Source organism: Vanacampus margaritifer, chromosome 2 (genome assembly GCF_051991255.1).
Source record: "Vanacampus margaritifer isolate UIUO_Vmar chromosome 2, RoL_Vmar_1.0, whole genome shotgun sequence".
In the NCBI taxonomy this organism is placed as follows: Eukaryota; Metazoa; Chordata; class Actinopteri; order Syngnathiformes; family Syngnathidae; genus Vanacampus; species Vanacampus margaritifer.
This window is the reverse complement of record NC_135433.1, coordinates 7,275,543-7,289,438: the sequence shown is the minus strand read 5'-3', so window position 1 is coordinate 7,289,438 and position 13,896 is coordinate 7,275,543. Positions and strand designations below refer to the sequence as shown.

Here is a 13,896-nt window from a genome sequence, read left to right as displayed (position 1 = left end):
GTTTTTATTCACAATTTGTATAGTGTCACAACTTTTGGGGAATTGGGTTTGTATATTTTTGGGATGTAAAAAATGAGAGAATAGCGTAAAAAGTATAAAAGTAAGCCAATAATAAAGTGATAAAGTAATAATATAGAAAATAATTAGAAAATAACATTTCTGTTTTCTTTTTTTTTTAAATGTTATAAAATAAAAAGTATTAAATAATTTTAAAAAATCTCTAACAAGCATAAAAATCAACATTTTTATGCTTGTTTTATTTATTCTCTGTTAATTTATTTATGTATATTTTCTTCTTGTTTTTCTCCTGTATTCCTTTAATTTTGTAATATAGAAAATCTCAAAACAAAAAGCATTAAACAATGTAGAAGGAAAAATAAATATAAAAAAATAAATATATGCAAATGTGTCAACGTTTTCCGTGTTGCTGCTGCCCGAGCGCTGCTCATCTTGACTCGCTTCTCCTCAAGTTCAGTGACCTCCAAGTTTACCAAAAGAACATTTTGTTTTTGCTTTGTTTTGCTTTTTCAGCCTTGCAGGTATTTCTCGCTCCACCGCAGTTGGCTGGCGCTAGTTCGTAGCTACGCGCTGCTCGGTGGATTCTTGCTCGAGCACCCAAGCGAAAACGATGTTACGGTCGAGAGGTCGAATTCCGAATGAGGCTTATCTAAATGACGACACGTGTTTTCTTGCGAATCTCCCTCATCGCCGACCATGTTGCGTTGCGTGCGCGCGGATTTTACCGGGAGACGACAAGCGGGTGTCGGCTGAAAATGTCACTTCAGAACAGATTTCCATCAAGCCTCAAGCGCTGTCACCATGACAGCGGCTTGACTGATTGATGCACGAGGAGGAAGAAGCAGGATTTCCTGCTACCTTTTGCGTATTTTACGTCCTATAGCCATTGGTCACTTTATTAGGTACACCTAAAAACTAAAGCTGTATGAAAAATCAGCTTTCCAAAAGATGATAAAGCTTCGTTTTGAGGCATTAATTGAACCAAATGTTTATTATTGTGCTTGATGCAGATTGGGGGAGATCAGACAAAAAAAAAATTATTCATGTGACTTTTCCCACCATTCAAAGCATGCAGCCTCGACATCGCTATATTGAAATGCATTGAAACTGGATAGTGGCGAAAAACAAAAACTTTTTCCGTAAAATTCAATGCTTTTTTGTTTTATGTTTAGAGTATATAATATAATCATCTCAGTAGCAAGGCATCCGTGCAGAAAGCAGTAAAGAGTGTGATTTTTTAATATTTTTTTTTACAAAATAAAATTCTTTCATATGAAAGTTTTTTACAATTAAATGCATTTCTCTAAATAGTGATTTCTGATGCCACTTTATTCACCTCAAATTTGAGATTTTGATCGCTGCTCTGTATTAAATGGAAAATTGTACAAAATATCAATTAGCATTTTACTCATTTTATTTATCAAATTAGTATTTGTGTGTGCACCAGATGGTGTGACTGTTCCCTCCATTCAAAGCATGCAGAAAAACGTCACACCTTTTTCCTGCTTTTAGCAAGAGTTCCTGGCTATACTCAAGTTGTCATGACTGGATAATTTTGTTATCTAATTATTAGCCCTCATTTGTGCTTAAGGGCACTATATAAATAAACGTAACTTGAAATGTGGCTGCATGCTTTGAATGGGGAACAATTAGCACGGTCTGGCACTTATTTTTTTTACTTTTTTTTTTTTTTTTACTACTAAATGCATTTCTCTAAATAGTAATTTATGCGACCACTTTATTTGCTGATTTGCACAAAATATCAATGAGCATTTTCCTCATTTCATTTATTAACTGTCGGATATCAAATGGTGTGCATGGCTTTGATCAGAACAATAATAAAGGCACTCAACATATAAACTGGCAACGCGCGGGGTTGTCAGTGTGAATTTAGGTCAGGGGGGTTCTTAAAAGGTCAAAGTATTAGAGGTACTGTAATTCCTGCAGTGATAACCAAGCGCAGCAAAATATGTCATGTGACCTTTAAAAGCGCAACCAAAGACAAACATTAGTCAGAGTAAACATCCTGGGGGGGCGCACAGGGACAAACATGGACGGTTCATGGAAAGGCCTCCAACGGGACATAATTGCACCATTTTCCCCACTTCATTCCGGCGCTCTTGTAATGACCCAGCTTGGCGGTTTTCGTCTTGTACTTGATTCCCTGACGGATTCGCAATGAGGATGCCCTGTCTCGCAGGAGCAGTACGTCTTCATCCACGACGCCATCTTGGAGGCGTGCCTGTGCGGCGACACCACCATCCCCGCCGGACAGTTCCGCTCCGTCTACTACGACATGAATCGACTCGACCCGCAGACCAACTCCAGCCCCATCAAGGAGGAGTTCCGGGTAGGCCCAAATTGTCACCTTCACAAGAAATGCAGTAAAAAATTATAGATTGTTTTGTTAGTTTTTTTTTTTTTTTAGTAACTTGTAATTCGGTAATATTTGTTTATATTTTTTTTATAAGATTGTTTGTATTTTTTTTAATTATCTTTTAGTAATATTTTTTCAACTGTAATTTGTTTTTAAAAACAAATATTAATGAATTACCCTTTAATTTAAAGTAAATTTTAAATTGAATAAAATAAACAATATATATATATATATATATATATATATATATATATATATATATACAGTCTATATATATATATATATATGTTTTAATAAGCAGAGCAGATTTGTTTTGTTTGTTTTTTTAGTTTTTCCCCAAATGCTTCATTTCAGTTTAGTTTTTTTTTGTTTTTTGTTTTTTTAGTTTTTTCCAAAATGCTTCATTTCAGTTTAGTTGTTTTTTTTTTTGTTTTGTTTTTTGGGTGGTGGGGTTAAATAAGAAAAAATTGTGTATTTCTTGTGTGCAAGAAAAAAAATTCAGAATGATAATTAATCACAGTACCGCAAGTATTATAGTATAGTAGTATAAACTCAACAAAAATAAATACATGAATTAATTCATTAATTAACAAATAAATAAATAAACAACCATCTATAAATCACAGTCTGCAGTTAAAGCAAAGCCTAAAACTGAAAAACTGAATGGCACAAAATGGACCCCCGTGTGGCTTAAAATGGATTCACTTACTTCGACACCGTTAGCATGTCAGGAGCTAACGAGAGTTGTTTTTATCAATTTGTCCAGACGCTAAACATGGTGACGCCCACGCTGAGGGTGGAAGACTGCAGCATCGCGCTACTGCCCCGCAACCACGAGAAGAACCGCTGCATGGATGTGCTGCCGCCCGACCGCTGCCTGCCCTTCCTCATCACCATCGATGGCGAGAGCTCCAACTACATCAACGCCGCCCTCATGGATGTAAGACACGACAGTTTGGTTTTTTTTTGTTTAAGTTTTATCGCAACTGACTTCTATGCAAAAGACTGACTGCCTACAAAGGGATTAGCATGAATATTAGCAGCTAGCAGCCATTTTGGTTTGAATTGTCTTCCATGTAAAGGTTAGCTAGCTTGTGTGCTATCAGCAGTCTTATCAGAAGGCTAACAAATTGATTAGCATTGGTTTTAATCAGAAAAGTTTGTAAACAATAGTGGCCCCAAACTGATTAGCGTGGATTAGCAAACGATAGCAAAGAAGAGTTTGTAAACAGTCACAGCCTCAAAAGAGCTTTCTGTCTTGTTCGCGTCCCGTCGGTCAAACGGACCATCTGGCGTGTCAGCTTTGACTGCCAGATGGCGGTCGTGTCAGCCTTTGGAGAAACATCACGTCTCCTCAGAATGAATACCGCATTATGGAGTTTGTATGCTAACGATTGTAAACTCCCGACTTGGTTCAAAATATTGCAAACGTCCCAACATATCTGTTGCCATCCGTCCCGGCAGAGCTACAAGCAACCGTCGGCATTCATCGTGACGCAGCATCCTCTGCCCAACACGGTCAAGGACTTCTGGAGGCTGGTGCTGGACTACCACTGCACCTCCATCGTCATGCTCAACGACGTCGACCCCGCACAGGTACGCAAAAAACATGTGCATTTGGATTTTCCCACGACAATTTTCTTCGCTATGGGCCCAAAGAAAGACAGCAGTGCCAGTGGCAGAAAAGAAAAGCGTACAATGCTACGAACCATAGTGGATTTAGGAAGGAGATTCTTGCACCGACAGCGACTACTACTACTACTTTCTGGAGAACCCACAGGGTCAAATTTGGCCCCTATAAATTCTGCTACTCGAATAACAAAGAACTTTTTTTTTTCTTTTTTCTTTTTTCTTTTTTTTACAAATTTAACTTCAAAAGTCCAGAGTGCCACTTCTGACCCCTGCATGGGGCCATCTAGTGGATGAATATTGCACTTACATGAGCCAGAGTGGTAATGACAAGATGGCTGGCAACATGCTGTTTTGTTGAGCTGGAAATCAATCCAAACAAAACCATCTTCTCAGCAAACCATCAGATGGTAAAATTGTGTTTTTTTTTGTTAATCCATTTCATATCATGTTGCAGAATGCCTAGGAGTATGTTTTATATATATATTTTGAGAAATTAGCAACTCTGAGCTAGTTAAAAAAACACACATATATTTTGGTGTTCAGTGAATTTATAGCAGTCATTTATGTATAATTCATAATTTTCCAAAGAAGAAAAGGGTTCTTGGGTTCTCCAGGGTTAAATACTGCACAAGGACCCCCCCTTAGCTGTTCAACAACGTGCCTGATGCTAAACAGCGCACAAGGACCCCTTGGAAGTCTAACATTATGCCCAATGTAAAATACACTAACTCAGCACTGAACTAAAGCATGCATTCATTAGCATAGCATTTTTCATCCACTGAGGCCATCACAACACAACAAAAACGGTAAGGTATTTTTTATTGTTTAAATACTGTACAGGGTGTACAGTACATGTTTTATTTTTATTTTCTTTACATAAATAAAAGTAAAAATAGGAATTTTCTGTTTTTGGAGCTTGGGAACAGATTAATTGCATTTACATTATTTCCTATGGGATAAAACGTTTCGGAGGTTGAACAATTCCAATTTTGAACAATTCACAGGAACGAACTGTGTTCAAACTCTGAGGTACCACTGTGTGTGTGTGTGTGTGTGTGTGTGTGTGTGTGTGTGTGTGTGTGTGTGTGTGTGTGTGCGTGTGTGTGTGTGTGTGTGTGTGTGTGTGTGTGTGAGAATATATATATATATATATATATATATATATATATATATATACACACATTTGAAAAATCTGGAAAGGTGAAAAAAAGTTTCTGAATATGGTGAAGTCCCAGCAGAAAGCTGGTTGCAGCAATGCACTGTGGGTAAAAAGCGGCAGTGTGCGTGTGCGCGTGTTGTCAATGAGCTGAGCGAGCAACTCCAGTCGCTCTCCACATTTCTCCGCCCGAGGCTCTGTCATAACACCCGCCCATCAAAGCCACTGTGCCTCCCACTCTTCCTCCCTCCTTGGGTGAAGTGGGTGGGGGGGGGGGGGGGGGGGGGCTAGCGTCTTTCATTCAATATTCTCACTGTAGCCCACCGATGTGGGAAGGCAGGAAGTGCAGCTGTCGATGGCGGCGAGGGAACGTACCGTGTTCGCCATCAGTGTATTTGTGCTTGTCACACGTCGGCACACACAAAAACACACTCGCACACGCACACTTCGTGCACACTGTACTGGTGCTTGTGAGTATGCGCATCCTCAACTCTTCTCAAGTGGGTTTGTTTGTTTTCTCTTGTTTGTTCGCCGTCGTGTGACCGAGCATCTCTTAATGTGGCACATGAGGGATCCACGAGTGGGATACACACGCGCAAAATACACACACTGATTCTTCTACTGGGAGGCGGGAAAAAGAGGAAGCGATGGAAGGAACGTTTTAAACATACAAAACATGGCTGATGCCTTCATTTGACTTTTTTTTTTTTTTGAAGTGGAAGTCAAGTCCAACATTTTCTTTGCAATAGTTTGTGCGCACCCGATACACGATATTCTGATTAATGTTGCGTTTGTGGAGTAAGCTCAGTTCATTTCACATTTCGAAGAAAAATCCACCCATTTTTGTTCATCTCATGGGGCGGCCATTTTGTCCTGCTGTTGATTAAAATTAACGTCAAAATGCCCACGGGCTCACAAACGTCACATGATCAAACCCAGAAAACAGTATGTCAATTTCAGTCAACAGCATTTATTTATTTATTTTAGAAAATAAATGTTTTTATATATATATATATATATATATATATATATAAAAATATATATATATGTGATATTCTTGAGACATTTATTTGCAATTAATGTTACTTTTTCCTGAAAGGTGAAACTTTTTTCATAAAAATAAAATAAAATAAAAAAGACCAAATTTAATAATTTAATAAATTTAAAAAATTTAAATTTAATATAAAGTTCTGGCGAACAATTGCAATTTCTCATGAAAAAAGTTTTGGGAAAATGGATGACAAATTCAAAAAAAAAAATCTCTTCTCAAAAAAGTATTTTTTCTTTTTTCATCTGTAGAGCGCTTGAAAAAAATAACCTCAGCTCAAATGAAGTGCTGTACATAATAATCAAAACAATATATATAGACGGGTAGTCTCAAAAAGTATGACTTTTTTCCACAACAAAGTATGATTATTATATATTAACTTTTTTTTTTTTTTTTACAAAACTATGACTATGAAAAAAATACTACTTGTAGAAAAAGTACATGTTATGTAAGTCTGATTCTTTTTTTTAATAACTTTTTTTCTTACAAACTTTTTCCATGAAAAATTCATTTTTTCACAACTTTTGTTGCAACCGTACTTTTTCTCAGTTGGCACTTTGGCTTCCCTCCACAGAATTGTACTTCCATGTATTATTTTTGTTTGCGCGTGAGATTGTGCCAACCCGCCATGTTGAGCATGTCTTGACTCGCCATGTTTTATGTTTGTTTGCAGTTGTGCCCTCAGTATTGGCCGGAAAACGGCGTCCACCGTCTGGGCCCCATCCAGGTGGAATTTGTGTCGGCCGACCTGGAGGAGGACATCATCAGCAGAATATTCCGCATCTACAACGCAGCGCGGGTACGCGCAGCCGGAACTTTTTCTCTCCTTTTTTGCTGACTTTCAGCCGAACTTGTTTTCTTCTCGCGCCAATTTATATTCTGCCAGCACACCTCGCACGTCCCACTCAGTCGCCGCCATTTGTCCGTTCAAGCTGTGCAGAGGCCGAGGCCTTCTGTTCTTTAACGAAGACGCCGCCACACTCGCTCGCTCGCTCCCTTGCTTTTTTTTGTTGTTGTTTGTTTTTAAAGGAGCACGAGTAACGTTGTCACGGGATGTTGGGTTTTTAAAGCCAATGTGGAAAAACTGAAAAAAAAGAATAATTTATTATTAGATAAATCATACAATGATAAAAAAAAAAAATAACACACAGAAAATAAAATTAATTGTACAAAGTAAAATAATTTGGGAATGTTTTTCTCCCAAAATATTCTTCTTCTTTTTTTCACCACCACAAATGTTTAATACCAAAATAAATGTTTTATACCTCTTTCTTCCTGTATTTTTTGAAAAATAACTCAATTTTTGCTAGGAAAAAAATATTTAAAAATCAATTAAATTAAAATTTGTTAATTAAAATGAACGTTAATTCAGATCAAATTAAATGTGTTAAAATAAAAAACAAAATAATATAAAAAAATATATTTTTAAATATTAAACTTGAAAATAAATAATTATAACATTTAATTTTTTAAATAAATGTTTTGGGGAAGTTTTCTGTAAAAAAAAAAAAATTGTTTGAACCATTATTACTTTTTCCTCATCAACGTTTCTTTTCTTCTTTTTTTTTTTTGCTTGTTTATCGCCATTTGGTCCTGAATCAAGTTGATTGTGTGCATAATGAATTCATTGAAAATTAAATTAGTTTTTTTTTTTTTATGAGAAAATCAAATTCCTCAAATACAATATTTACTAACATCTTTTTCCACTTCAGACTTTTATGAATGCCTTTTTTTTTTAAATAAAAATAAATATTTTAAAAAAAATTAGGAGAAAAAAAAAACTTACTGTATTTTTTTTGCAAAATTAACTTTTAAGATTACAATACGGCATTTTGCCCTGTTTTTTTTTTATCTTTAAAAAATGTCCAACATTTTATTTCCCAAGTTTTAACCCCATCCCAGTTGATTGCTAAATTTCCAATTTCAAAACAAAAACAAATCTAAAAACCCATTCAAACCTCGAGAACGGCTAAAATGTGACTTAAAACACGGCGTGCGCGCTCTTTGGAAAGTTTTAATGACGGCAAATGTTTTGGGCGTGCGTCCCCGCGTCCAGGCCCATCTAATCACGCCTGATCGCTGACAGCAGATATTGATCAACGTGTCTGGGTGCGATTTAGAGCGTCTGGATCTTTGCTGATTGCTTAACTGCACGTCTCCCGCGGTAACCGTGCTCATCCATCAACGTTCGTCTCCCAGGAGGAACCGCGCACTTCATTTTTGCATCTCACATGCACATACCTAAGCAATTGCCTAGTGGGGCCCGAGAGATGATAGCTATTGAGCCATATTACGAATGCACCGATACCAGTATCGTAATGATGCCTATACTGTGCATTTGTACAGCTCCCAGTTTTCTTAAAAATGCTCCGATACCATACACTGATACCACTTTTGAGCAGCCTGACGTACTATATAGTATACTTGCCAGCCATGATTAAGCAAATCAACAGATTTTTTTTTTTAACTTTAATTCAAAAAAATATATATATATATATTTTTTTTTTTATTGGTGGGGGCAGTTTCCGCATTCCCCTTCCATTTCTCATGGAAAACACACTGGATGTCTTATTTTTATATATATATATATTTACATTTCTGGGGGGTTAAAAAAAAATGTTTTTTGTCTTCTCTCCGACAGTGAATTTCAGTGGTCGTCAGTTATACACGGATTTTCACTATTCACAAGACGACCCAACCCCTGACCCCCACGAATAGCAGAGGTCCACTTTATACATACTGTATATTGTAGGGGTGTGACAAAAAATTGATTCTCATAAGAATCGCGATTCTCATTTAGTACGATTCAAAATCGATTTTAAATGTCCCAAAATCGATTTGATTTAAATGATTTTAACTGTCTTGCCTTTGTTTGTGTGTGCCTTGATTGGGAGCGCTGTTCATGTTGTACCCGGTTTGGCCACTGAGGGGCAGCGTGGTTCCACGCGGTCTAATACACTGTTAAGTTGTAGCCAAAAAGTCACAATCAAGTTATTCCAATAAGCGTGAAGCCGTTCTTTTGAGTGATAAAAGTTCCGCGAGCAACGCGCTAATTAGCATTAGCGAGTCAGACTGGAGTAGATCATTACGATTCCTTGAGCATCTATAAATTGAAGCAAAAATCAGTCAATCAAATCATTTTGAATAAAAAATCGCCCTTAACTGAAAATCGATTCTGAATCGAATCGCAGGCCCAAAAAATCGAAATCGAATCGAATCGTGAGACATTCAAAGATTCCCACCCCTAGTATGTTGCGTTTAATAACAATAACTAACTGTATTTATTAGGGATGTGCGGATACCGATAGCAGGTATCAGTATCTGGCAGATACAGGCCTAATTTTAATGTATTGAGTACTCATGGAGGACTGCCGAGGAAAACTATAGGCAACCTCCATGAATGCTCAATACATTAAAATGAGTTTGTCAATGCGTTAAATAAAATTTGATAAAGCCAAGTGCCATTTCCTGTCTTTCCGCTTCCTCCTTGACAATCGCACCATGTTTTTATGGTTCAATAGAAAATAATACAGTATATTGTACATGGATCCTGAAACCCAGCGTGTCAGTAGACGTGTGGTACACAAGCAAAATGTCGCATAAACATATTCAAGCAAGCTAAACAAATAGTCAATAATAATGTATCCATTTTTGAGTTTGCTGTTTTGCTTTGGTCAGCCTCAGGACGGCTACCGCATGGTGCAGCAGTTCCAGTTCCTGGGCTGGCCCATGTACCGAGACACGCCCATGTCCAAGCGCTCCTTCCTCAAGCTCATCCGCCAGGTGGACAAGTGGCAGGACGAATACGACGGCGGCGAGGGGCGCACCGTGGTCCACTGCTTGTAAGTTCAACTCTTACAGAGGCAACACTTCCATCTAGTGGCCGCACATATTTACTGCAACAGTGCTTTCTCTACACAAAGTGAAATGGAACTGTAATAATAATAAAAAAAATGTATAGTTGTTTTAGTATTGTAAAAGGAGAAATTATTATAATAAAATACAATTAGAATGTATATATGTGCATATAGTTTTATGTTAAAGTAAATAAAATGGAATACTGGTTATAAATAAAACAGGGAAATTACAAAACAAATGTAATAATGATAATGGCAACAACAAAAAAAAGCTAAATAAATTTAAAAGTTTTTAAAAATTAATTGTAAAATAAATAGATGATTTTAATGTTTACCGTACATTCCCGTGTGCAGTTTGAACCAGGAAGTGCTGAATTGTGTTTCAGGAACGGCGGCGGCCGCAGCGGCACCTTCTGCGCCATCAGCATCGTGTGCGAGATGCTGCAGCACCAGCGCGCCGTCGACGTCTTTCACGCCGTCAAGACGCTGAGGAACAACAAGCCCAACATGGTGGACCTGCTGGTGAGCAGCAGTCAACACTTGAAAGACAAACTTGGCAAAATATTTCTGTCCAAATGAGTGCCTTCATTTTGAGTTAACTTAAAGTTCCTTTAAGACCGCTCATTTTTTTGAATGCCCGATTAATGACCGTTTTGGGGGGATTCCAGTCGTGACACGGCAGACACGCCCACGTCAAAATTTAGCAGTAATAAATTTAATAGTAATACATATATTTGTGGAGACTGCGGTCATGTTGTTTTTTGCCATTTGAAAAATGCACGGAGCTGTCGTCAATGTCTTACAAATGCAATTATGCCATCTAGTGGCAGAAAAATGACCTCAACACAAATCCAATATCGCGCTAGTTTTTTACAGTACAGTGCATCTTTTTTATTTTAACAACATTTTATGAATTATGAAATTACTGTATCAATGTCTACAAGATGCAGCCATATTTCTTCTTTTTTTTCTTTTTCTTTCTTTCCTGCATATATATTTCTGCAATATGCAGCCATATTTCTATTACTTTCACATTTTTTCCTACTTTTATGTTCAAACAGATTTAACATTTGCGATTAATTGTGAGTTAACTATTGAAGTCATGCTTTTCAAACTTTAATCGCCTGACGCCCCGACTATTTAGTAGTAGTAGTATTTTGTGACCCTTTTGTAATAGATTTAAAGTGACAAAGACTTTGATCAATCTTAAGCTGCTTGTAATGGTCCAATTTCCAATGATCCGCCATTTTCTTGAGTGTCTGAAGATGCTTTTTTTTTTTTACTTTTCCCATCTTAAGTCATTTGCTCCCAAAAACGTATAAATATGTTCTATGATAAATGTTTTAAATGTCCCAATGACGTATTTATACGTTTTTGTTTTTGTTTTAATGCTAGAGCATACTTTGATGCAGCCTCTGAACCACAGAGAACGGTTGAAGAAATGGTAGTTATTACAAAAAACGGCCAGCAGGTGGCAACAGAGCAAAAAAGATCAGCCAGGTTGAAAAAAGGCTCTTTTTGCCAGTAATTTTTTATTAGTTTGTACATAATGATGAAACTTTCAATATTCTAATGCTAATTGCTGCAAAACGGAAATGGATACAAATATACTTTTTTTTCCTGATGAAAGAAGAGACTTTACTCTTTCTTTCGGTAGGTTCCATGTTTTTATAGCAATAGAAGACAATATTCTGTGGGCCTTGTAAAATCAATCAAAATCCAGTAAAACAGCCGGGAGCGAAGGAGGTTGCTTCAGTGAAGATGGCTGCGAGTGAATGAGTTACTGATTAAACCAGAGCTGCTTAAATATTTTCTCCACCCATTCCCAATTAAAAAAAAAAAAACATAGTTGACATTGACAACAATGGTGGCTGGTGCTCCTCGTTAGGGTTCCCCATTAACGACATTTCACGTCAATGGCGCTCAAAGATGCAATGTGTGTAAGTACGTAATTTACAACCTTTATTTTGAGGCTTACAGTGCATTATTAGTGTTTTGCATTACGGTATTTTGTGCTCTTACTTACACATTCCCTTTCCACTGAAAATAAGACAATGTTGTTATTTTATAACGTAAGCCACTAATATCAGTTCTTCTACGCAGAGGATAAAGAGTATACGTGTGTGAGTTTTTTTTTTTTTTCTTTCTATTGTCTGCTTCCACGTTGCCGAACCGCTCGCGTGCACTTAAAGGGTGACGGCATTGCAGGACAGATGCTAATTAGCATTAGCATTAAGCTAGCAGGGCGTTTCTTTAGGCAGTTGTTGGGCTGTTTTAAATTAACAAAGTGCAATTGTATTGATTTTGAAGTACCCCCTTTGCCCTCCCATTGCAGGAGCAGTACAAGTTCTGCTACGAAGTGGCTCTGGAATACTTGAATTCCGGCTAACTGGGAGAGTCGAGACTCCAAAGACTTTGACGACGTGTCCGACGTGCCAAGTGTGTTGTTAGGCAGCGAGCTGACACACACACACACACACACACGAACACACACATACACGCGCACACAATTTAGTTTGTCTTGATCCCGACCGGACAACGAGCGTCAAACATTTACGGAATGGGAACGTGTAGTTCCGCGTGTACATAATGAAATGGCCTCCTTTTCTTCTCCTTCTTATTATTATTTTGTTTGTTTTTTTTTCTTTTCTTTTTTGAAGTTGCGCTGGAGATGAATTCATGAAAACGTAAAAAGTTGCTGAATGTGGCTGTGACGTCGCGACTCGTGTCCGTCCGCTTCTTTTCCTTGTGCAGGGGACCCAAAGCTACGACGCTCTTCTCTTCGTGTGCATATTGTACAGATTTATGTCGATTATTTATTATTTCCCGACTTTATTTGTGACTGGCAGTAAGTGAGTGACAATCATATGTTTATATTGTTTTGGGTTTCTGGACCGTATCGTGAGTGTTTTTCTTTGGTCCTCCTGTATGACGCCTTGGAAAGAGAAAAACAATTCTATAAATGGAATACAATATCAAGCGTGGCACGTGTGTACAGTCTTTTTGGGTGTGCGTGCATGTGGTAGATGGCGTGATGGGGCCATCTGTTGGACAATTGTGGGACTGCATACACACAAATGTTCATTCACTGCAATTCCCTTCCAAACATCACTTGGAATTTATATACTTAAAAAAAAAAATCACATTTTTTATATTTAAATTGTAAAAATTTGAATTGATTAATAGCTTATATTCAGTCACGGAAACCCAAATAAAATATTCAAATGTAATATAAAATAAATTGAGGACATTAACTTACCCTTTTGTTTTCATTTCATGTAATTCAACTGCATGTTATCTTATCTTGAAGAAATATTAACAATCATTTCGAGTAACAAATATTTAATATATTTATTATACTTTTTTTTATTCTTGTGTTTCATTTGAACTGTATACAGCTTCGTTTGTCAGCTTTTTTTAAACTTATTTTTCATGTATTTTTTCTTATCTTGTTTTACATTTAGTTTAATTGTTTTGGATTACATTGTTTTATCTTAAATTTTCTATAAATATTTATTATTATTATTATTTTCATATTTTACTATGGATTTTATGTGCTTTTTATTTTGATTATTTGATTTGTATTTTTTTTACTTTTTTGTAATTATTTTCATGATAATTGATTTTCTTATTTTTATTTATTTATTTGAGTTTTATTTAATTTTATTTTTTACTTTTATTTTTTTATTCTAATTACTGGATTGATGCCATATTTTATTATATTATTTCAATTCTAGAATTAGAATCACTCTTATTTGTATTTGCTCTAATTTAGCTATCTAATCTATTTTCTTATTCATTTTAATAA

The 13,896-nt window shown here is 36.6% G+C and overlaps 1 protein-coding gene across 7 annotated transcripts in view; it reads left to right on the top strand.

The window, feature by feature from the left end:
• Positions 1–13,067, top strand: part of LOC144042751 (receptor-type tyrosine-protein phosphatase mu) — a 245,438-nt gene extending 232,371 nt beyond the window's left edge. For 6 of the 7 annotated variants that reach the window (XM_077555673.1, XM_077555680.1, XM_077555677.1 and 3 more), the window contains 7 exons: positions 2,219–2,368; positions 3,162–3,335; positions 3,860–3,991; positions 6,905–7,030; positions 9,910–10,073; positions 10,475–10,610; positions 12,424–13,067. In XM_077555673.1, the coding sequence (XP_077411799.1) occupies positions 2,219–2,368; positions 3,162–3,335; positions 3,860–3,991; positions 6,905–7,030; positions 9,910–10,073; positions 10,475–10,610; positions 12,424–12,477 (936 nt within the window). In that variant the 3' untranslated portion in view covers positions 12,478–13,067. The remainder of the gene's footprint in view (positions 1–2,218; positions 2,369–3,161; positions 3,336–3,859; positions 3,992–6,904; positions 7,031–9,909; positions 10,074–10,474; positions 10,611–12,423) is intronic. The other variant, XM_077555675.1, reaches the window with a different exon arrangement.
• The last annotated feature ends 829 nt before the right edge of the window (positions 13,068–13,896 follow it).